This window comes from Candoia aspera, chromosome 2, assembly GCF_035149785.1.
Source record: "Candoia aspera isolate rCanAsp1 chromosome 2, rCanAsp1.hap2, whole genome shotgun sequence".
NCBI lineage: Eukaryota > Metazoa > Chordata > Lepidosauria > Squamata > Boidae > Candoia > Candoia aspera.
Window position 1 is genome coordinate 209,284,851 of NC_086154.1, and position 26,138 is coordinate 209,310,988.

The following is a 26,138-nucleotide window of genomic DNA, read 5'->3' on the forward strand; positions in this document are numbered from 1 at the left end:
TGATTTACTTAAGAGCACCAGCCTACTCAGGAGTAACAAACCACTATTTGCAAGATGTTCTGGCAAGCAATTTTGCATGTCTCTCTCTGCTTGCCAATGTTCAGCTCAGAGGTGGTGGTGCTTTTGCACACTTGGTGACCGTATTCCTGCTTCCATTTTAAGACTATAGGATCAGAAGAAGTATCAACCAATATCTCAGAATTGGTCTTGCCAGACTTTTTGTTCTGACTGATCACCAACTCCTCTTCCAACTCCTCCTCCTCCTTTGAAAGGGCCATGAAAATATGTAACTGAGAAAACCGTGACAATTTATTTATTTAATTAATTTATATAGCCATCCATATTTATTGAGATGGATTATTGACTCTAGGCAGTGAACAGTATTAAAATAAAAATAAAACAATGATAATGACAATTGCAAAAATTAAAACAAATAGCAGCTGAGAAAAACACAACTATCATTAATCATTAACATGGCCAGGTGAAGGGACCCTTCACACACTTGGGTCCCAGGCCCGGGCACTGAACCAGGTCTTTAGGGCCTTGCAAAAGCCCTGGAGAATATTCCAGAGGGCAGGCACACCACTGTCTCCTAAGAGCCGGCCGGACTACCCCCTTCCTCAAAGAGGAAATAACCACCACCCAAACCCAATCACACGTCCCTCCTGGGCAGCCTTAACCATCCAGGAGGAACATGGATCTAATACAGAGGTGGTTGAACTAACAGCTGCAAGAACCCTGTCTACTTCCTCAGGCCCAACAGGATCAAACTCTTTCCAGACGATCATGTAAGACCTAGCCCCTATAGCTGCCACTGGCCCTGCTTCATGGCTGAAGTCCAATGCAGAGTAAATCCTAGCAGTTTTATCCATCAGATGACTAGCATATTCCTCACAACCACCCTGTAAGTGAACCCCACACCTACTACCTCCTAGGAGGGTCAGGCTCACCCAAAACTCTTCCTTCTATGCATTAGTTCCCCTATCTGTGCCTCATTTTCTCTCTTTGTCCATCCATATGATTTATTCTCCATTCAATTCATTCCACAGATTCTTTATCAAAACCAGCAACCTAATACTTTTAATTTTGCCTCTCTTTTTCCTTCCTCACTATTCATACACTTGTTCCCTAAAAGAAACATGTTGTTTCCCCATTGTGCATCAATTTCCTTAAAAGTTAATTTTCATAACATTTTTTTAGATTTCATGTCTGTGCTGACAGTCTGCATATTAGGATGTCTAGTGCTTGAATTAAATTGTTAATTCACTGATAATTGCATTATTATTTTTATTTATTTTTATTTATTTTTATTTTATTTATTTTTATTTTCTATCTTGCCTTTTATTATTTTTATAAATAACTCAGGGCGGCAAACATACCTAATGCTCCTTCCTCCTCCTATTTTCCCCACAACAACAACCCTGTGAGGTGAGTGGGGCTGAGAGTGAGCGACTGGCCCAAGGTCACCCAGCCGGCTTTCATGCCTAAGGTGGGACTAGAACCCTCAGTCTCCTGGTTTCTAGCCCGTTGCCAAATAAAAAAAAGAAGGAACATATTCTCTCTTTAGCTAAATATACACACATACAAGCTTTCTGTGGACTTCACTATACTGAATGAACTGTTAGCCTGAATTATCAAGTCTGAAACGTAAAACAATGCCATATAGTTCCCCCCCCCAGTAGTTCTAGTTTCCCCTTATTCAATGAAACTAGTTTAAAGATTTTCACCTACAGTTTTTAATTTTTTTTATCTCTTAAGATGCCAAGGATTTCAGAAGCACAAGTGTTCAAAGTTCTTTAGATGTAAGTTGCATTAAGAAAGGCATAATCAATGTTTTAATACTGATTTATTATAATTGATGTTAACTGAAATTAAAAATGAAATCAATGTTCAGACTAGACATTACATGCATATATCTCCAACAGCCATAGTTCTGGATAGACAACTATAACTGAACAGGATGAAAATTTAAAGCAAGGAATTCATCTATATAGGTACTGCCACTTGAATTTTTAAGAAGAATGAAGCCAGCATAGCCTACTGAGAAAAATAATGGTTTGCTTCTGCTTTTTGTAGCATCTGCCTTCAAAAAGAGAAGAGAGGAGGTGGTCAGACTACTAGTGTCTACTAGTATGCTTTTGTTTTATTTTTAAGATAAACTTTTCAAGACCTTAAAAATACTGTTAAAGGTACCTGCCCATCTAACTAGAGAATCAGTGGGAGAATAGAGGGTGCTAAAGTATATAAGGAAAGGTTGCATAAACAGTGTGAATCAGAGGGCAGTGGAAGATAAAGCACTCCCAGTGACACCATCCACCATCTTTCCATGCTTAGAATTATTAGGAAGGAAATGAAAAATTAAAAAGGCAATATAATGGTATTTATAGTCTGTATAAATCTATGGTGAAATTGCCCTTGAAGTTTTGTGTACAGTTCTGATTACCATGCCTAAAAAAGGATATTGTACAGCTAAAAAACATGCAAAAAAAAGAAAGAAACCCAAATGATTAAGGAATAGAGCAGCTCTGCCACATGGAAAGTCAACGCTAACTAGGTTTACTGGGTTGGGGATTGATTATGTTGGAATGGTTTTAAGTTTTATGTTTTATCAGGTAGATTGTCCAGAAACAGAGAAGGTAGTATTAAAAAACCGTAAAACAAATAAATAAAATGTTAGCTTAAAGTGGAAAGGAAAAGCACAACAAAGATGCAAAAAAATCATGATATAAAAAAATGTGGAGAGAAGTATTTTTCCTTTCCCAGAGTTAAAATTCAGACTATTCACTGAAATCAAAATACAGGGAGAATCAGAAAAAAATCACAATTGAAATGTAGAATGCTCTGCATCATATATGGTGATGGCCATTAAATTTTTTTAAGAGGAGACTGGACAAATTAAATGCATAAAGATCTAGTTATCAGTCACTACTAGTCTTAATGACCCTTCCCTTTTAAAAGCTGCTTCCATTTTGTTGCTGTCTTGTTTGTGTTTAGGAACACAAACTCAGAATGTAACTCAGAATGTTGGAATGGATGAGCTGTGGGCCTGAGATAGCCAGATTCTTCTTATGGTCTTACATAAAAAGGATCAGACTTATTGCTAAGTGTAAACGATGACTTCATCATAAAGTTAACACGCAGTTAACTTAAGCTTTTAACTACAATAGTCTGACCTTAGCTGTCAGACATGTGAAAACTAGTATGCTTTAGCACCCTGAAGTCTGGATGGACTGCCTCTCTTTCAATAAAGAATAATAATCCTATACTAATTCTGCTGTTGGACAGAGAATTTCTAATCACATTTATTAAGATTATCATTATCACACAATCGCTTTCATTGTGGCTATTTTTCCCCATAAATTCTGATATTGACACATCAGTCAATGTTCCAACTACTTTAGGAATCTTTCTTTTAATGTAAGTTGTAAGATGACATCCAAATTCCAAGGGATGGCTTCTACTTGATTTCTGCTCAGCTCAAATGATATTCATCTATTATATACAGGTAATAAAGTTTTAATAACTTGATTCCATGTCAGAATATGAATGTCAGCTGCTTTGCTGAATATGCAGATGTATATTCTTTTATATTAATATTTGTTTTCAGTAGCAGAGCATCCCTTTTATCTGTTTTCATAAACAGATTTTCATAAAAAAACGTTTCAGGCATTAGAAACATCTTTTATTTTTTGATGGGCCAAAGAAAAGCAGAAAGTTCTTAAGAAGCATAAAATAACCTATTTTTACCATGCTACTTTTTGGGGCAAGATACATTCTGATTTTTTTCTTAATTATTTGTTTGAAAGAATGTTCAAACTTGCAATATGAGCCTACCAAAATCATTAAAACAAATGTTCACTGATTCTATGACTAATTATTACAAAACAAAGCAATGTGACACACTGAATGTTTGGGGCCAGTTGGAGCGTACCCCCAGGGTAGGGTATAAAAGAGCTCTGTTTAGAAACAACATGAAAGGCAAAATACAGTGAAATAGTGGCTGATCTTAGAAAGAGCAGAAAAGGAGGGACAAGGAAAAAAAAATCAAAAGTTACTTGAGAAGTTAGGAAAGTATGACACATCACTTGGTCTTTTGGAAACAAAAACAAAACGTTAGTGTTACATTAGAGTAGGCCTGAAGCCATTATGAAAGGAAGAATGACACTACCAGTGCTATCCCCACCATTCAGTGGAGTGAAGTAGTTCACTCTGATGGCAGATCCTGGGAAGCATCAGCAAGGTATTTGGAGAAAAAAATCTATGTGCCTTTAGCTGTCCTGAAGGTACCCCATCAGCAGCATTGATGAAAAATTCAGTGTTCGGTATCATCTGTTACTGTACATGCAATAGAAAGCAGCTGGAGCAAGCTCTGGAGTAGCCTAGTTGTGTAAGATCTATTCATGTAATGCTGCTGGCTAATCTTTACCTGGTCTGGGACGTAAGTCTCTGACTCCAGGTAAAAAAGACTGTTCTTGCTGGCAAAAGTACCTAAAACTCTTCGGAATGTTAAAGTTGCATCTGTTGGAATGGATGAGCTGTGGGCCTGGGAGAAGACATAATATTTTTACTGCAATCTGATTTTTTTTGTATTTCTCTTAGGCCTTAGTATAAGTATTTATTAATAACTGAATACATTTTTAAACTATGGTACATTAGTTTTCCTGTAAAGTGATAACAATAATGATAATAATGCAACAATTTATTGCATTTTCCACAGGATAATTTCAGGATGGCATGGGGAACTTCAAGAGGACAGAAAGGAGCAACAGTATGTGCAATGAAATAGATTTCATGCAAAAATCCAGGGAGTTGTATGGTAAGGAGTATGGTAAGGAGTATTCCATCTTGCTTTGGCTTCCTATGCAACTGTAATCTAACTGCTGAGCTTTAACTATTACAACATTATTTGCTAATTTCTAAGGAGCCCTGAACATTTTTATCTCCATTACCTTAGCAAGTAAGTAAAATTTGTAAGACATCATGCAAAGGAATCATCAGAGTCTTTTTTTGGACTTACATTTTACTCGTTATAAAATAAATATTTGTCCATTAATAATCAAAACATTGAAAGGGACTGTAATTTGTAAACTACAATGTATCTACGTTTCCCAAGTTAATGTGCAACACTAAACCTAGCTTTGACATTAAGGAGAATTTTTTAAATATCTCTTGGACATGGAGGACAGTGGATATAGAGGAAGTGTACAAACTAAATGCAATCTATCACATTATTTCCTCTACTCAACCCAGGAATTCATGTTGAAATATAAATTTTATATTGTTCATGTCACATTTTCATACTTTTACATTTGATAATAAAAGAAATAAGTCCCTACATATACCACCTTGGGCTGCTGAATAAAATATTTTATGATAGGATAGGAAACTAATAAATAAATTTTGGATCAGTCCAAATTTTTTAGCAAACTTAAATAGCAACAAACTCCAGCAGTTGTCATTTGCCCTACAAGGGGAAAAAGACTGCTGCTATTTACAACAAACCAGCAGTTTATTGCAGCTGCATTTTTTTTAGTTTGAAAACCCAATAAGGGATTGACCCCAATCTAATCAGTCTCACAATACTAAGTTCAAAGTTAAGTCATCCTACCATTACATATTAAATTACACACCAGACACAAGTTTCTAACCCTTGCCCCCTCGTCTGCCCTTTACTCACTTCTTTCTGTTATGTTGGAACATTCACAGCCTCTTTCTAAGAGGACAAAGTAATGCTCCTTTCAGTTGCTACTGTGACTCCACTGTCTCCAAAATTCTTTCAATGAATTGAGTACATCTGCCACTTTGTACAGACACTTTTATCCGTACACACTTAATATGAAATGAAAGGATGATTTAGCTAGAATTTTTTTCTGAGCAAGATCCGCTGAATTCAGTGAGATTCTTGTCTGATTAATTGCATAGAATTGCAGTGTTAGATCAAGAAAGTGGTTCAAGGAAAGGAATCCTATAGTACTGATGACCTTTTTAGTAAAATTGAAAGTATTAAGAGGCATGATTACATTTCATGATTTTGACTCTAACTCTGACTTACAAAAAGGTAACAGAATTAAAAACTGACTTAATACTCTTACTCAGAAAAATGTATTCTTAGTTAAAATCAATTTATAAAATGGATGAGCTATGCATAACAGAAAGAGGATGTAAAGAAAACAAAAGGGATATTTTAAAATCATATTTTGTTTATTGTTTCCTTCTACCAGCCTGTATACGTCCTACCTGCAGGAGTAAAAAGTCCTGTTATGTGGACAACACAGATACTTCATTCCATTGGTAGATTCCTCTCTGGAATAATATCAGTGGATATAACATTTAGTTGTAGTGATTTGATATTGAATAATAATGGTATTTTATGATAGGTAAGTAGGTAGGTAGGTAGGTAGGTAGGTAGGTAGGTAGGTAGATAGATTCAATTTGAAAAAAGCTATGACACCAGCTGGTTTTGAATCATTTTAATGATAGGAATATATCTGAATTTATAAACAAAGAAAACTATTGATGAAAAAGTGTAACAGCAAGGAAGGAAATAATTTCATTTCAAATTAGGTTATGTTACTTATGTGTTAGAACAAGTAGTGTGATTAAGTTCAGTCCTGCTTTGTTTGCAGATTTTGACATATCTTTTTCTTATTTTTTAATCAGCAGAATAGTTTGCACATTCTGTCTACAATAAGAATAAATTCCAGATATTCAGAGAGAGCTCCCAGCACTTCCTCTCATTATCTCTCATTTGTTTTTTGAGTGAGATATCCTGTACTACTTTGCAAGAAAAACTGTGTGATAAAGGAAATCATACATATCTTATAACGTGGGCAGTAACAAACTGAAGTGTTATAAAATTATGCAAGCTAAATATGTCCTTTCATTTTGGAATGACTATAGAAAATAAAATTTGCAGCAATACAATGCAATAAAAGCAACCTCTCATTTCTCCTTTTGTCTGCTGTGTTAAATGGATGTATGCCAGACACCCTAGGCCTCTTGCTTGCAAAATCCTGCTTTAACAACATCAGAACAAAGCACTCTTTTCTATCCTGATGTGCCCTGCAAGAATAATTTTTGAAAAAATAATTTTTAGCACTTCAAGTCAGTTGCAATTAGTATGCAAAAACTTTTATAAGGGATCACTAACATCCCGGGGGTTTCTCAGCTTAGGAATCAGCAACAAGGGGTCTTTCACATAACATCTGTTGTACAAATAGACAACGTTTGCACTGCTGAACCTGATGAAACTGGCATCAAGGGGAAATGGAAAGGAAAGGTAGGAGCAGAAAAAATGAGCTTTAAATACAGCATAAATGAAGGACAGAGGAAGTATATAAAAAATCAGTCTCCAGACAGAGTCAGAGGATAATGCATTTTTAGTTTTAGACTACATATGCTTATTTGCTGAATTTCTGCTGAATTCAGTAATTAAGCCATGACTTCACTAATAAAAATACTGAAAAGAATTGTACAATGTCCCCAGGAAAGGTATACAATGAAATGATAATCAGAAACTGCTTTTATTTTCTGCTTGAAACTTTTTGCAGCCAATACAGATAAAATAATCACTACCTCAAAGTTTAACACTGTTGTATAGTATTTACTTTAACAGCATTGTTGAAATAACACCCATTACACTCTATCCTAAAAGCATACTTTAGGACTGTGCCCCTGGGGATAATTTTTATGACTCAAAAGTGTCTAGAATTGTCTCCTAATACGTAATATGGCTGAAATTAACCCAAAGTCGCATTACTCATTATATATAGTTTAAGGGAGAAACCTTATACAGTATTAAACTGATCACCAGTAGCCTGAGTCCCACATATGGTAAAGGATAAAATAGCAAAAGAATTACTAATCTACTAACCAATTTGTCAACAGAGGCAAGTTCATCCGGAGCATTTTAGCTCTCATATACAGTATTAACCATAAGGAAACATGCAAACAACAAAAATATGATTTCATTTTCCAAAAGATATACCTCAATTATAATGCATTATAAGAGGAAAAAGCTGCAAACATAAGGTTTTTTGCATGGGAAATAAAAATGTACCATTCAAATAGTTACATGGCTTCCACATCATTCTTACTGACATATACAACTCTTTAGAGCCAACTGCAATATATCATGCTTTTTGTCATTAGGGTTTTAGTTGTTAATAGCATTAACAATCAATAACACTGAAAAATAAATACAAGATGAATTTATTAAAAACACAATGGAAACAAACTACAATAACAATAACAATAACCCAATGATAAAAATACTCTTAAAACAAGAGTGATACAGGAAAGATAGCCTTTTTATGTGCCTAACAAATGAACAGCAGTGGGCAAGGACATCTTTAAAGGGGCCTACGAGTTTCATAATGAGACAGTTTCTTAAAGCCAGGCTTGAATCAGCCATTCCTAGTCTTGGGTGTGCTTCTGATGAAAGGACTTCCACTCCCAGAATCCCCAGCCAGCATGGTTATTCTGGGACTGGAAATCCACATAGCTGAAGGGCATACATATTAGGAAAGGCTGTCCTAAGACATTTACAGCTTTAAACATAAAGAAAATTGAGCAGAGAAGACAATTAGGCAGATCTTTTAGTGTAAAAATTATATTGTTCTATCACTATCTATCAGTTAGCAGCTCATTACACCACAAGCTGCATCAAATAAACTTTTCAGGATTATCTTCGAAAAATTGCCCCATACAGAACATTTTGAAGTAGTCTGGTCTTGATGAACCAAAGCATGGGTAACTGTTAGCAGGTGAGATTGGCTGAGGAATAGTTGCAATCAACATACTAAACACTCTTTAATATATTTTGATATATGCAAATTCATGGACAATCAAGCATACTTTCAAGTTTCAAACCTGATTTTCCAAGAGGAGTACAATTACTTTCAGAACTATTTTAATCACAGAGTCTCTTTCAACTGACCAATAATATCACTGACTTATCTGGGTTTAATCTCAATTTGTTCTACTTTATCTATATGAGGTTTCAGCCAGCTTCTGACTCAGAAAACAAAACTCTTTCTGAGTCGGAAGGGGAAACAGAAATTTACCAGGCAGAAACTGGGAAAGCAAAACCCAGAAGTGACTCAGCAGCGCGGGAGAAGTTGCAGACGCTGATTGGCCAGTCTTCGGAGGATTTGAATCCTCCCATCAGTGCGCACGAAAGGCATGCAGAAAAGCGTGTGAAGGAGAAGGCAGCCCGATTGGCTGCAGAAGGGAATAGGCACGCAAGAGATCAGCATAAAAGGCAGACACGCGAAGAGCAAGCTGCTGGAGACAACCAATCCTTCATGCTCACAGCCCCAGCAGAAGAGTCCTTACCTGCGTTGAAAACCTCGTCTGTAGCGGAAGGGGAATCAGCACCTGCGTTTCCTATCGTAGAGGACCTGTATCCTGCACACACTACCACAGAGGATCTTCTCCCTGACGAATCCAGCAACCTCGGCCTCAAGTCCAGTTTTGGACCTCGTCACTGCCATTCTGCATGTTCCAGGCGCACTCCCAGCTTCCAGCCTTGCCCAGGATCTCCAGCCCAGTTTCATCATGCTCCAAGCTCCCAGCCTTGCCCAAGATCTCCAGTCCAGTTTTATCATGCTTCCAGCTTCCCACCTTGTCCAGAATCTCCAGTCCAGTCTAGTCGTGCTTTGATTGTTCAGGAAGTTCAGACATATCTTGTTGTGCTCTGGGTTCTCAACCTTGTTCAGGATCTGCAGTCCAGTCTAGTTGTGTTTCAAGCTCCCAGCCTAGTCAAGAGTCTCCAGTCCAGTCCAGTCATGTTTCAAGCTCCCAGCCTAGTCAAAAGCCTCCAGTCCAGACTAGTTGTGTTCCAAGCTCTCAGTCTAGTCCAGAGTCTCCAGTCCAGCCCAGTCATGCATCATGCTTCCAGCCAGTCTAGTCGTGCTTCGATTGATCAGCATTGTTCAGGAACTTCAGACATATCTTGTTGTGCTCTGGGTTCTCAACCTTGTTCAGGATCTGCAGTCCAGTCTAAGTCTGAAACCTAGGCATTTTTCAAGCTCCCAGCCTAGTCAAGAGTCTCCACCCCAGTCCAGTTGTGTTTCAAGCTCTCAATCTAGTCCAGAGTCTCCAGTCCAGCCCAGTCATGCACCAAGCTTCCAACCTAGCCCAGGATCTTCAGTCCAGTCCTGTTTTTAGTTCTCAGCCTTGTTTCAAGTCTCCAGCCCAGTGTGGTCTTGCTCCCAGTACCCAGTCTATCTGGGAATATTCAGTTCCATCCAGCCTTGCCTCCAGAGCCAAGCCTTGCCCAGTGGCTCCAGTTCAGTCTCGCCTAGCCTCCACATGTTGTTCCAGTTCAGGTGGTGTTTCAGATCATGGACACTCTTCTGCAGTTCCAGTTTTACCACATGCCCTAGATTCATCTAGTTCTACAGTTCCAGTCAGCGAATCCTGCCCTGCGGTTCTGCCACACTGTGATCCTGCAACCTTGCCTAGTCTTCCATTGTTACCTGGATGGTCTTGATCAGAAGCAGCCTACCACATTAATCACAAGGACTTATATTTGTAAATAGTTGTCTCAATAAAGAATTGTTTTGACATTAATCCTGTCTGGTCGCCTCATAGTCTGAACAGGACAATCTAGCACATTGTTTAATTGAGGTAATGTTTTCTGGTGTCTTAGGGTTACTTCCTTTAAGGATGTTGTTATTGTTACTATCCTTTGAGACAATCTTGACTCCTGATGACTATATGGACAGGTCCATGAAGATTTCTTGACCACATTGGCAACATTTTGGAAGTTTGCCAGTACTTTCTTGCTAGGGCTGAGAAAGAATGGCTGGCCCAAAGTCACCCAGCTGGTTTTCATGCCTAAGAGAAAACTTGAACTCCCTGCTCCTAGTTCCAGCACCTTTTGTGTATGTGCCTTCAAGACAGTGTTGACTCTTGGCGATTGCCTTGATAAGTCCCTGCAGTTTTCTTGGCAAGATTTTGGAAGTAGCTTGCCATTGCCTTCTTCCTAGGGCTGAGAGAGAATGGCTGGCCCAAAGTCACCCAGCTGGTTTTCATGCCTAAGAGAAAACTTGAACTCCCTGCTCCTAGTTTCAGCACCTTTTATGTATGTGCCTTCAAGACAGTGTTGACTCTTGGCAATTGCCTTGATAAGTCCCTGCAGTTTTCTTGGCAAGATTTTGGAAGTAGCTTGCCATTGCCTTCTTCCTAGGGCTGAGAGTGACTGGCCATAGGTCACCCAGCTGGCTTTGTGCCTAAGGTGAGACTTGAACTCACAGTCTCCTGGTTTCTAACCTGGTGCCTTTAACCACTACACCAAACAACACCTTTTACACCTCACCAGGCTGGTCTTCCTTTAAGGATAAGAAAATATTAGTCATGTGGCAAATTCCACCTTAGTAAGGACTGTGTTAACAACTGGTACACCTTGATAAGGCCTGAATTAATAACCAGTAGCCCCCTTCTCTTCAAACCTGCTGATTCCTTAAAACTTACAAAGTAAAATAAAACAACTGGACAATTTATTGCCATATTAATCTGACAACCTTTACATTGGGGTCTAGCTATACAAAAATAGCTTCTAGCAAAAAGTCTGAAACCTGGGCGTGTTTCTCAAAAGCCAGGAAATTAGATTTACGTTCATTGCTTGCTGATATTCTGTTAGATTTTTGATAGGAGATATTTCCAAAATGGAAGACTTCAAATTATTTAAGAATTTATTTTTTCAAACTTTTTTTTTCTGTGATTCAGATACTCTCTCCATTTAATTTGCTAAAAAATATACTATATAAAAAAGCAATTTTGGTATTTAATAAATTGAAAACAAGAAAGACTGAATCACATATGAAGAGTTCTATACCTTTGGAGTGATATCTCAAATACTGAAGAATTGTAGCCCGGCAGGGTTTCAATCTCCTTGCAAAGAAGAGCAACAGAACAGACGGAGTAGAAGACTGACAGTAGCAGATGCAGACTTACCACTTGAACAGTTGGGCCCACCCCAACCAGGCTCACACTGACAGGTGTTTGGAGCAATGCAACGGCCATGAATGCATTTATCAGCACAGTGAGCTGTCAAAGAAACAGGGTGAGTGAAACAGATAATATAAAATCAGAAATAATAAAAACATTGAAGGTGCAGGGACAAGTAGCAACCTAGCCATTTCCAGTTTCCTCTTAAAAATAAGAGACTAGCTTATTCATTTTGGGGGAATTGTCTTCTATATTTCATTATATTTTGTACTTATAATTGCTGTAAACAAAATTGAAAGCTACTTCTTCCTATTTCTTTTCATTCTTTCTTTTTGCACTTTTGACTTTTTCTGTTTTCTTATTTCCTTTCTATCTATCTATCTTTCTTTCTTTCTTTCCTTTCTTTTATATTAGTTCTTGCTAGTTTTTAAATCTTCTTTTAAAAATTCTTAATAAAAATTATATGAGAAAAAAAATTCATTATTCTATCACCCATCTGTACACATTTATTTACTAATTGTTCTAGTCTTTATCAGTTTGCTTTTTTTTCCTTCAAATTCAGCTGTCAGGAAGACAAACATGATAACCAATTCTATGTTGGATTTTGAGGTAACAAAACAAAAACAGACAAGGAACGAAATATTTTAACCCAGTAATGATTCCAGTGATGAATAAATAAGGAACAGTGGTATTAACTAATATTACCATTTCCTATGGGAAGATTTCTTTAAAATCTAAAATTCATATTTACTAAACATCATTAGTACAGATCTTTTTAACCATTGCCTAGTACTGAATTCATAATCATTACTTTAAAGATTACCATTCCTAAGATAAAAACGCATCCAAAGGTTAGAAACGTCTCCTTCCATCTTTTCCATATTTTATGTCCTGCTAAATTCATGTAAAATATATACTGTATACAAAAGACAATTCCCTGGTAAATAGTCTTGAATAGGAACTTACGAAAATGGTTGTGTTTCAGATAATGTTAGGTCAATGTCTGCAAAGAGCCAATGCAAACAGCTTCTTGCCTCCTCTTTTCTATTTTTATTATCACCTCTTTCATTTGATCATTTTTGTGAAATAATGCACATATAAATTAATAATGTTTCTAACACCATGGGAGTCTGAGATTGTAGTTGTAATAACTTAAGTAAATTAAGTTAAATTTAGGTCTGCATGCCCTAGGAAGCATTTAAAAACAGCACAGCTGCTAAGGGATAAGTCACAGATCAGAAGCAACCCTAAGGATATTTATGTTGAGGTTGGATTGCAAAGAAAATTTTATGAAGATAAAAGGATGTGTTTTTATCATAAGCTGCCAACACATTTTGAGACTAAATGTAAAATATGTTAGGAAGATGCTAGTCTTCTTTAAAGAGTCATGTCTAGAGTCTTAAGAAAATATAGCATGAGGCCACTAACCTATTTGCTAAATTTGAAATTATAGTAAAAAAAAACAACAACTTCTAACTAGCCGGTATTGTTCAATAATACATATTTGTCTCTCTTGTTTCAGACAGATGCCTAATCTCCATAGGTTAATAATATCTGACAATGTGCAGAGTAAAAAAAATCAGCATTTGTGGTTCTTTCCTATTATAAGATAAACTATTCTAGAACAAGTTCCATAATTTGAGGGGGATCAGTGGTACAGTGGTATTTTGGAAGCAAGGACACGCATAAAATGGCTGCCATGTAAGACACGGCTAAATGAAAATATCCATAAGATTGCTCACTGATTTACTGTCTAACGTCCCAAGATTCTTTCCATTATTACAGTTTTCTGTGCTTTCAAAATAGGACTGCACTGCAACACATTGCCATATTTACTTTCTAAGAACAGGATAGAATATATGCAGGACCCAAAAGCATTTTTTGGAAATAAAGATTTTGCTTGGCTTCTGGGGGGGGGGGGGGGGCAGAGCCAATGACTGTGGCAAAGACCAAGGAACCAGTGAGTAGATTGGCTCCTTGGAATCTCTCCAGATAGGAGAGGATGGGAGATCGCCCACATGTACTCCAGATGGCTACTTCTCGCAAGGAGGCCACAGGATAGTGGTTTTCTGTGTGTTTGAGCACCAGGAGACAACAGGATCAGCATCTTGCTCGCAACTGCAGCAGAGACTTTTAAAGGACACTAAGTTGGCCAACCTCACTTTTGGAAATTGCTTGTTGACTACTTCTAAGCTGTTAGAGATCTTCAGAATGACAAGTTTGAAAATGCCAGGTGTCTGCCTTCAATCCTGAATGAAAGAAAATTTTAATCATAAGCTTAAGAATTTAAAGAATTTGAAATAAACAGCAAAAAGCTAAAAAAGATTTTGATTTTAGAAAGTTATAAAATGGACTAAGGGTCCAGATAAAACTGGAATATTGAAACTTTTACAATATGATTTTGGACTTAATTATAAAGAACAAACAGCTTCTTGTGGGAAATAGATTCTGTTTTGGTTTTTACAAGACACAACACAGATAAGCAATTTCATGATTTCAAAAACTGGATACTAGAGGGGACTAAAGATTTTAGGTAGAGGAAAGATATGCAAGCCAATAAAATGATGCAAAATGTTATAATATTAAAAATACTGAAGGAGACTTTTGAAAAATGGAATCAGAAAGTAATAGCTACAATATCAACTATGTCAGTAACGGTGTCTGCTTCTATGGATAGACTATGTCCAAAAGATGTTATTGAAGAAATGACAGATGTAGAACAAATTTTATCTGACAAGATAGAGATGGTATCAAAAGTGGATTTACAACTGGCAGGCCAAGAAAATGATTTAGAAAAAGATGTTTCACTTGATCTACAAAAGAAACTAGCTGAGGTTTTAAAATTTAAAAGGGAAATACAAATGACAAACCAAGAGAGTGACCTGAATAATGTTTTTCCTACTGAATTTACAAAAGACACATGTTAAAGCCTTGAAGAACTCTGTGTGATGGGACAAAGAAGAAATGAAGAGAAATCAAATCCTATGCCAATATTTGAATGAACTAAAGATTAAGACTGTTAGAAGTAAAAGGAAGGAATATAAAATTGGCTTATTTGATCAATATTAAAGCAAGATATGTTGTTACTTCTGAAATCCCTTTATGGACTTTCTGCTGACACCAGGACTGAAAAGAAGATGTTTTACCAAGTTGTTTATAGATAAGAGATGGGATATGGGATGAAGAGATAAATGTTTGTAACCTTACAGGGGGTGAAGAGTCACTAAATTTGTTTATACTTGTGATGAAGGTTGGAAGTCACTTCTTTATATATTTCTTTTTTCTTTATTATATCCTTATTTTTCTTTGTCTTGTCTTTTTCTTTTCCTTTTCTTGCACTTTTTACTCCTTTCTATTCTTTTTCTTTCTTTTAGTTTCTATTAGATTTTACTATTATAATCACAATTCTTAATAAAAATTATATATAAAAAAGAAAGATTTTGCTTGAAGCTAATTTTTTTTCTCATACTAGATTCTCATTTTAAAATAAATAAATAAAACAATGTGCAAATATAAAATTGGATGAAGTATGGAGCCTGGGAAGCATTAGAAATGTTGCAGGGAACAGGAAGGAAACTAAGAAAAAGGGGTAGGGGTGTTTTAGGAGTGGGGGAGGGAATGAGGCCCACAATGCAGAAGTTCCTCATTCCTATTTGAGTTCAAAATTTATGTGAATCAAAGGAGACATGCATTGGAAGGAAAAGGATAGAATCATTATAATCATCTCCATTTTCACTCTAGGAATTTTCAGATACTTCGGTACTGCCTGTGCATCTCCCTTACCCTCAATAATATGTGTCCATGAAGAAGGATAGGAACAGGAAAAGAATTTTAATTTCCTTGGAAAATGTATTATTCATACATTCATTATTCATAACTCCTTCCCTATAATATCAAATGTCGAGTAACAAACTATGGTGTTCTCCCAATGTATTAGACTCCAGAATTCCTCAAAAGCTGTGATCCTACAAAATCCCAACATATCTGAAGGATAGTAGGTTAAAAAAGGTTGAACTGTGGAGTCACTTCAGGCCATGTGAAACAGTGGAAAAGCAAGAGGCCAGCAATAAAAATCCCATGTGTACCCAGGAAATAAAGTGATTTTTTAATTATTATTTCAAAAATACAAGCAGATGGGACCGTTATAGAAATTGGTCTCTGAGAATAATAATTTTCTATCATACCCTTTTCACAGCTAATGTTTGTGGAATCTAAGTAATTTTTCCTGTATAAGAAGAGAGCACAGTTTTGTCCTCAGTTGCTATGCTGATCTATGACTAAAATAAAGAACATTTATTCATTCATTCATTCATTTTGTTCTCAGTTGCTTAAGAAAGACACTGTCCATTTTTAATCTTATAGTAGTATCCCCTTGACTGACTGACAGCTGAAGAAATAATCAGTGGCTCTTCTAATTCTGGCACCAGAGATGCTAGACAAGAAGTCAAAACTGCCAACTGGAGCTGTCAGTCAGAATTATGCACACATTAGCATTGGTACTTTGCTTTGAAGGGGAAAAAATGCAGAGAAGCGATTTAAGCCACAAAAGGTGAAATAAACTTCTGAAATGCTGAAGTCAGGACAAATGGAGTGCAAGTTGTCAAAACACCTCATAAGAAGGTCTAGTTGGGCAAAAGCAATCCAGGTCTATTTCTTCAAGATACAGTACAGTGTTCTCTAGTATAAGGTAAAAATAAGGATCCTAAAAGTGAATGAATATTTGCTGGAATTGTAATATTGAAGAAAAGGCTTAAACCTTAGTTCATTTTCTGTCTCCATTTAAAAATATCAATATATGTGTAATTTTAGGTACAAGTCTTAGGAAACTGTCTGTTCTTTTAGAAGTGTTCCAAATTAAACATAAATCAAATTCTGTACTTCCACATTGGCTACTTCCAAACTCTAACAGGAGTAGCAGTCATAGTCTTTTTTTTTAATTTATTTATTTAGCTTTTCCATATAAGTACACTTAAAGTAATGCTGTGGAGCAAGATGAAAACAATGCACTCCTGTTCATGTTAAAAACAAATCAAAACATTTTTACAGTAAAACATCAACATCAAAAGAAATATACATTATGTTGGGTTTGTGCCAGAATCTGCCTGCTTACCTCAGGAATTTTCTAAGGCAATGCATTTTTTTCTACTACATGAACAGTCATTCTTGCCAATTCTCTCTTCTGAAATCTGTTTCAAATCCCAAAATCTGCACGAATTGAGCAATTCAGTAGAACAAGAATAGAACAATGGGAGAATTAGCCCTGGGGGCTGCAGAAGAGAGGAAAACAACTGAAAATCACCTTTCCTTCCTTTCTGAAAGGGAAAATGAGTATCTTGGTCCAATCCATAGCTGGAAAAATCAAAATGAAACATACTCTGTCCTTGACACAAACATTAATAGTGGAAGACGTTTGAATAATTTGGAAGGAAGCAATGTCCAGTGTAAACCAGGTAATAGTGTGATATGGTAAAACAGCCTCTGGCCTACATTCATTCATTCATTCATTCATTTATTGTTCAAATTTCCATCACTGCCCATCTCCCCCAAAAGGGGGACTCTGGGTGGTTTACAAGAAAATTGACAATTTAAAACCATCAAACACATAAATTACAGTGCAAACAACCAACATAATAAAAATAAAATAAATATAAAATCCAAGTGGCACAGATTTCATTCAGTAAGGAGGACTCTACGACACCAGCCACCCCCAGGAAGAGCTATTGCCCTTCCCATCCCAGGCGAAGCTGCAGAACCAGGTCTTCAAATCCTTCCAGAATGCCGGGAGCGAAGGGGCCTGCCTCACCTCGGGGGGCAGAATGTTCCAAAGGGTGGGCACCACTGCAGAGAAGGCCTTCTGGACCCCGCCAAGTGGAATTCCCTTACCAATGAGGTCCGTAGCATGCCCTCTCTGCATGACCGAGTGGGACGGGTTGATGCTATGGGGATGAGATGGTCCCTCAGGTAGCCTGGCCCCATGCCATGTAGGGTTTTAAAGGTCATAACCAACAGCTTGAATTGGACCCAGAAGCAAACTGGCATCCAGTGCAGCTCGCACAGCAGTGGTGTCACGTGTGCCCATCTTGGGGCACCCATAACTGCCCGCATGGCCACATTCTGGACCAGCTGAAGCTTCTGGATACTCTTCAAGGGTAGCCCCATGTAGAGTGCATTGCAGTAGTCTATATGGGAGATGACCAGGGCATGAGTGACTGTTCGGAGGGCATCTTGATCCAGGAAAGGGCGCAACTGGCACACAACACGAAGTTGTGCAAAGGCCCTTCTGGCCACAACTGCCACCTGCTCTTCGAGCAACTGCAGAGCCCCCTTCTGTGGTGACAATGAAAAACAAGAATGTTGAAAGTTTTAACTACCTACTTGGGGGAAGTGAAAAGAATTAATAGCTATAATTTTCCAGAATAATGTGAAAAATATAGGGCAATGCAGTGTTTTGGATTTGATCTCAGAAAGTGATTCAGTGTGTGCAGGACCACGAATGTGACAGCTGTGTGCAACACCTTAAAGCAACCAAATTTCATGGGTGCTTTAAAATGTTGCAGACAAGTAAAAATAACAGAGGTAACTGAATACATGTATAATATATATTTTGAACTGTAGAAGGGTATCACTGCAATTCCATACTTTATCCCAGGCCAGATACATGGGATAGGAAATATAAGTATTTTTGACAGCAAAGAATTTATCTCTTTTTTAAAAAGTATGACTTGCCCATTTCAAAGGTCTCTGAAAATTTACACATTAATTTTCTCTTCCAGGTTAGAGACAAATCTGTACATGCAACAAATAACCAAGTTCTATAGAGGCACAATTTAACTGTGTGCACCAAAACTCGAAGGCATGTGAAAGAGCTGCTGGGGTGTTTCTGTATATATCAATATCCTTTTAATTAATTATATGTTAATCTACAATTGCTAACAAGCCATTTCTCAATGTCTAGGCTGTATGTTAATGTAAATAATTCTAACCTCAGTTTGAACCTTCTTTTTTAAACTCTTTTTAACAAGAGCTGTTTGGATAGTTTTCCAACTGGAGTTGCCAGCTGCAACTATGGGACGATAAAACAGGAAAAGCCATTCTTTTAAAAAGGGAAGCAATGGCAGAGACAAAGGACATTTTAGCATCATGCAAATGTATGTTGCTGATTGACCAGCAGGGTTGTTTTAATGCAGGCTGTGAAACAGTGAGAAAGTACAGAGCAGACTGGTAACTACCGTGTTCACTAAGACCCCACATCAGTTCGTGGCACAGAAACATCCCATACCTGTAACCACCATGCTAGTTCCACTGCTTTTCTAAGGGACACTTCGTTTCTCAGAGAATGCTCATTAGCATTCTCATTAAGATACTATCAAGAGCTGCATATTCTTGTGCAAATAACTTTACTTACGAATGCACATTTCCCTGCTTTCATAAAACCCGGGGCAGCACTGAGATTTCCGTCTGTACATAGTCTTTTCTCCATGCCTATAGGCAGTTCGGTAGCTGATTCTGTCAAAACATGGATATATAAAATTTGTGAACGACTGTTTCAAAAGACCCAGCTATAGTTATTTAAGGATAATGTGGATTGTTCTATAAATCAGGCACATCCCTTACAAAGATAAACATTACCTGCAAACTCCATTACCTGCAAATGGAGATACTTTGTCAAGATCCGTCACAAATACTGAAGAACTGCATCTTACTCTATATGGATTTATGATCTGCATCTGTTACTAAATACTTTAACTAATGAATTGGTACACATTCAAACCAATGCTTAATTTTTAGGTGCGGAAAACCATTGTCAGACAAGGAAAGGATAGCAGAAACAAAGTACACCTCTCCAATGTGTCACAAAATTTACGGACTCCAAACTTTTTAAAACTCAAAATGATTCAACAATAAAAACAAATTCTGTCTTGTTCAAAAAGGATTGATAAATAAATGCATGCATAGCTGAAGCCATATTTTCAGTTCTGCCCCATACAAGGAGGGCCATTAAATACAGGGTAGTTATACTACAGAACGACTTGATAATTTCTATTCTCAAATAGTAATATTATATCCATTCTACTGTAATTATCTTTTTATAGGAAAAGAAGACCTTCACAAATAATACAGTCTTCTTTAATCTAGTAATACATTTTAAAATTCAAGAGAATATACCTATATGTAAATATCAGTGGCATCCATATCATCTGATTTTGCAAATTCTAGTAAGGTGTTACTGTTGTTAATATGTAGCAACTATCAAGTACTTACAAAACATCACATTAAAAGGGTAATCAAAACAGAGTTACTAAAAAATCACCTGTGTCGTGTACACTTAAACCAGTTCAGTATGTCTGTACAGCTGGTGTAGTAAATCTGATCAAAAGGATGGGGATAGGATTCTTGCACTGTAACAGAATAACTGCATAGAAAAAATAATAACATTATTAAACATGCACTTTGTTAGAGTGACTAACTGAAGAAAGTTCAATAGGACGGAAATAAAGGTTTCGAGACATTAGTGCTGAAAAGCAAAATAATTACACTTTTTAAAAATACAAATGGACACTAGATGCTCAGTAACATGAGTATCTTTTGTGAATGTGTATTACTTCTGGGCTTCCAAGTGTCAACTGTTTAGCCATTTGGGAACAGAAAGTTGGGCCATGTAGGCTTTTTATCTAATTCAGCAGAGGTCTTTTCATATTCTTAATCCAAGGGTATTTTTAATCAGTTCCTCTTTTTTTCATAATTACAGTGTAGGTTCCATAAGCTATGAATGAATGGTACACTTTTTTGTTGTTCTTTCTGATCTGAGTTTTTCTATAAAAAGTATTTTGGTATGTCAGAAGGCCCTGGTAGAAACAAAGCATCTAATTTTAGTCACAAAAACATTACTGTTAGGTAAGGTTTCCTATCCTACCTGTCATTTGCATCCAGAATTTTCCTAATAGCTTCACCCAGTGGCTGGCATCTTCCGCATACCTTAGAAATGTGATCAATCATTAGGTCACTTTGTACAACTAACAATGTGACTTAAAATGTATGAATATGGAATATGTAAAGCTGTAGTTGGATGACAGGTACCTATACAGTTATTATGAAAACAAAAAATTCATGTAACTAAAGGGTAAGTTCGATATGTAGAGTGTAAAATTTAAGAAATAAACTTATACTTCTACTTTCCAAAACTTTGGCATTTTATGCCAAAGTTGCCAACCTTGCTGATTCCTGCAAATTGGAGCAGTGTCATACCCTGTTAGTACTTGGATGAAAGACTGCCAGGAAATTCCAGTGCTATATATTAGACTGGAAAATTGAAAACCCAGCCCAGAAGAAGGCACTGGCAAACCGCTTCCATGTTGCTGCCAAGAAACTGCATATTGTCAACATGAGGCAAGCTTAATGCAAGTGCGTCTTTATCTTTTCAAGCTTATCTAAACAATTTAGTCTTTAAAAGATTTTTTTAAAATACACAATAGGATTTCTTACAAATCTAACAAGAGCCTACTCACTATATATCGCAACAGTATAAAGACAATCCAAGAAAGTGCAGCCCATTCCATGTCAAAGAGACAAATGAAGGTCTCAGACACTTGAATAGGATTCAGATTGCAGCTTTTAGCTTGGAATTCTGCTTGTTTTATTCAGATACAAAATTATTTCTATACACATAATATAATGATAAGTATTTAATGAGACTGCTGAAGATACAAGCAGCAATGAAGTTCATATAAAATAATTTACTTGTGTTGCCAACTATGTATTCCAATTCCACTGTGGTTTTTTACATTATTCCACCCTTGAATATGGGAAGTCAGATGTAAGGTTACTATATTTAGAAATAACCACTAGGCAGTTTCAGTTTTTTATTTCTTTTCTTTCAAGCAGATTGTGTTAGAATGGTTTATAAAAGAAAAAGAAGATGACACATTCTGCTGATTCTGCTTCTCCCATTTATGAGCTCAAGGACATCCTCAGAGAATTTAAAAGTTATAGATCAGATCAAAAGTACAAACAACAAATATTATTCATTATTATAGGGAATGTTTGGTTTAATTTTACATTATTGAATACTATTAAATAATATTATTTATTACTTTATAGACATAGAGTGAAATGGTGGCTATTATTATTATGGTTGGTCACACAGTCAGCCAGATGTTTAGACTGGATTTGACATTTTTGTCCACCTATCATTCCTTCCCTAGGACTTGGGATAGTCAGATGTTGTTTAATAATATTAAAGATATCGTCACGGAATGTTAAGCTGTTCCAATTGCCTTTTGCAATTGACTGATGGTGATTTTGTCAATGCTGATGGTGTTCAAGTGTTGCTCCAGATGTTTTGGAATTGCACCCAAGGCACCTATTACTGTTGGTACTGTCTTTGCTTTCTTTTGCCACAGTCGTTCTACTTCTATTTGTAGGTCTTTGTATTTTGTGATTTTCTCCAGTTCTTTCTCTTCTCTTTTGCTGTCTCCAGGTATTGCAATGTCCACTATCCAGACTTTTCTGTCTTTCTTATCAACAATTGTTAACTCTGGGGTGTTGTATGGCAGGTGCTTGTCTGTTTGAATTCTAAAGTCCCAGAGCACTTTAGCTTCTTCATTTTCTATTATTTTGTCTATTTTGTGGTTCCACCAGTTTTTGTTTGTAGGCAAGTGGTACCTCTTGCAGATATTCCAGTGTACCTTTGTTGATACTTTGTCATGCCGTTGTTTGTAATCAGTCTGTGTGATCTTCTTGCAGCAGCTAACTAGGTGGTCCACAGTTTTTTCAGCTTCTCTGCAGAGATGGCATTTGCTCTCTGTTGCTGTCTTCTCAATTCTGGCTTTATATGCATTTGTTCTTAAGGCTTGGTCTTGTGCAGCCAGAATTAGGCCCTCTGCCTCTTTCTTCAACTTTCCTGCTTTTAGCCAGGTCTTGTTCTTATCTGCTTTGCCTGCTATTTTTTTTTATGTAATGGCCATGTAATACTGTAGGGGTTTGCGCATACAACGCGTCGTGGCATTCCGTGAGCGATGCACAAACAAATAAACAGTCCACAGTCTGTCGTAGAAAAAACACTATACAGACTTTACTGTGCGATATATTACAATCAATCTACAGACCTTACAACCACTACTCCAACACCCCAGCACTCCAACACCCCAGCAACCAACATCCATGGTGCGCTGTTCTTTATACATGCATTGTGCTGTGTCATGCCACACCCTACAGGTGTAGGCGCTGAGCTGATATGACAAGCAGCCTAGCTGTGCTCCATGCACACAGACAGAAATATACTATATGGAGTATACCCTGACAAATACTTTGCCTTGCCATGTCTCTTTTCTATTTGTCATTTGGTCTTTCTTATAGCCAGTTTGGTCTCTTTGGTATTCAGTAAGCCTTCATGGCGTACTAGCTTCAGTGCATTTTCTTCACTGTCCTTCAGATATTCTTCCAATGCCCTTTTTTCTTCTTCAACTGTCTGCTGTACTTGCAACATTCCAAGCCCACGTATGCACCTTGGTAAGTAGAGTCTGTCAATGTCGCTGCATGGATGAAGGGCATGATTCACTGTAATTGTTTTTCTGGTCTTCCTATCCAGGGCTTCTAGTTCAGCTTGAGTCTAGTCCACTATTCCAGCTCTATACCTAATGACTGGAATTGTCCAGGTGTTAATTGCCTTGATGGTATTTCCACGACTGAGTTTGGACTTTAAGATCTTCTTCACTCTTCTGATGTATTCACTACTAACCTTCCTCTTGATTTCAGTGTGCTTGATGTTGTCAGCCTGAAGGATCCCCAGGTATTTGTAGTGATCTTCTTCATCCAGACTCTTGATGTTATTTCCATAGGGCATCTTGAGTTTTCACTATTTTTCCCCTGTTCATGGTAAGGGTGGCACATTTGTCCAGTCCAAGCTCCAATGCTATATCTTGGCTGTATTGGGACAGTATTGAGCAGCAATTTCAATTCAGATGGTGTTTTTTCATACAGCTTCAGATAGTCCATGTAAAGCAGGTGGGATAACCTGGCAGATGTTTTTGATGTTTGATAGCTATGGCCTGACTTGTTCAGTATTGTTGACAGAGGAATCAATGCAATGACAAACAGTAATGATGACAGTGAGTCTCCTTGAAAGATTCCTCTCTTGATGTTAGCCTCTCCCAGTCTATCAACATTGACCAACAACTGTATCTTCCATTGTGCCATTGATCTTTGTTACTGTTGTTGTTATTTTGCAAGGCTGGTATTCTTCTAAATAATCACTAAGGCATGTGAGGTAAAGTACTTATGTTAGGTACTTAAACTATTGGGTCATAACTTCCTGGCTTGATCAAGCAAAGTTTTGAGTGAGTCCCGACAGCTCCTGCTTGTGGGGCACATTTTATGGTTTGCATATTCAAAGCTGGATCACTGTCAGAACTCACTCCAAGTCTCCCAGGACAAGCCAATTGCAAAATCAAAATGTACTAGTTACTGCTCTAAAAAGCAAATATGCTTAAAAAATAAATATGGAACAAGAAAACGTTGTCCATGTGACATATTGTCAGCCCCAATAGGTCAGACCAGACCAGAAATCAACTCCACAGGAAAGCTAAAACTACTTTTATTGAGATTGGTTATAAAAGCAGAATCTTTTTTTTCTCCTTCTTATACTTCAGTGAATTAGGGAGATGATTTCTGGTATTTAAGCAAAGTTTCAGTAGATTTTAAAAGCTTCACAATAGCGACTCAGGGGCTTCTAATAAGGCTTATATACTGAATATACATCCCCCAGCAATTTAAATAGATTAAAATAGATTATGCTTTATGTTATTTATAATTTTTACTATATAAGTGTTTGCATACTTTATACATTTATATCTTGTTTTAGTAGTTTCATTATATGTCATTCATATAAATACATACACATATATACTCACACGTGGCTTGGTTTTATATTTTTTTCAATAAAGTCATTTCATAATATGACCCATGGCTTGCTATTATGCATGTATCACACATTTTCTATAAAAATAATTAAAATAACCATACTAACAGAATGTCATGACTATTTATTAATAGTAATATTACCTTTCCCAGTGGCTACACACATTTGGATCCTCAAGATTTAGAGAGATACTTGAAACTATCCAATGGTTCAAAAGCATGAGTGTGAAATGAACAAAGGTGTCCAAATAAAGAACCATCTTTTCAACGCAAATGCCTGTAAAGAGAAACAGAGAAAAAAGGATTGTTAATATTATGGCCATGTACTATACAAGCTATTATAAAGGCATAAACGTTGGGGTAAACAACTAACGCCAGCCCTCACACAGCATCTTAAGGAAAGAATAGAAAGAATAGAAAGCAAAAAGTGATTGTGAATGGTGTAGCACAACCTCCCATGCTCAGGTATCAAACAGATGCATTAAATTTTAGCCCCATCTTCTACCTAAAGTGTATGTTGGTTTGGCAAGGACACCTGTTTTAGTGACATGTAAGAGTTCAAAACTTAACATTATATCTTTTACTGCCTGTCTGCACTTTATGAAATGACCTAGCAATTTCAATGTGACATATTGTCAACCCCAATAGGTCAGACCAGACCAGAAATCAACTCCACAGAAAAGCTAAAACTACTTTTACTGAGATTACATATAACATTTTTTATTTACAGGAACAAACTATATCAACTGCATAGTCCTTAATCTGCTTTTCCTAATCAAAATTTCACCCTTTAGCTAAATTCCAGAAATTTTGGGAAGTGATAGTCAGCTCATCCCAGATCTGCTGGCTTCAGAGTTATAGTTAAATATAATATAGTTAAACAGCCTAGTGCTAAGGTCAGATAGAGAACCCGTTTGGTGTAGTGGTTAATGTTGGAATTATCAGGGATCAACTCAGCATCATCATATAAGCATAAGGGGGTTGCTCTAGCAAATCACATCTCTATTGTGCTTGTGGGATGTCACGTGGGTCACCTGATTTCCACTTCCTCCTTCTTCTTGGGCTTGGGGATTAACAATCTCCATTACCTCATAGGCAGACATGCAAGCAGGGGGGCTGCAGAATGCAGCTCCTCACCTTTTCAATTCCACATAGAAAGTGTCTACAAAGAACCAGTGATGATTAAGTATTTCTACTATGAATCTACTTGTATCCAGATCTACTGAATAAAAGTAAGCTATCTCTATTTTTTCTTCATCTAACTACAG

General features: G+C 36.9%; 1 protein-coding gene across 1 annotated transcript in view; it reads right to left on the reverse strand.

Annotated features, from left to right (window-relative positions):
* Window positions 1–25,140, reverse strand: part of MEGF10 (multiple EGF like domains 10) — an 86,580-nt gene extending 61,440 nt beyond the window's left edge. Inside the window, exons 1-4 of the mRNA XM_063295277.1 lie at window positions 25,015–25,140; window positions 20,267–20,368; window positions 19,361–19,461; window positions 11,962–12,054 (exon numbers count right to left, since the gene is read on the reverse strand). Coding sequence (XP_063151347.1) covers window positions 11,962–12,054; window positions 19,361–19,461; window positions 20,267–20,368; window positions 25,015–25,130 — 412 coding nt within the window. The 5' untranslated portion in view covers window positions 25,131–25,140. The remainder of the gene's footprint in view (window positions 1–11,961; window positions 12,055–19,360; window positions 19,462–20,266; window positions 20,369–25,014) is intronic.
* Between the last annotated feature and the right edge of the window lie 998 nt (window positions 25,141–26,138).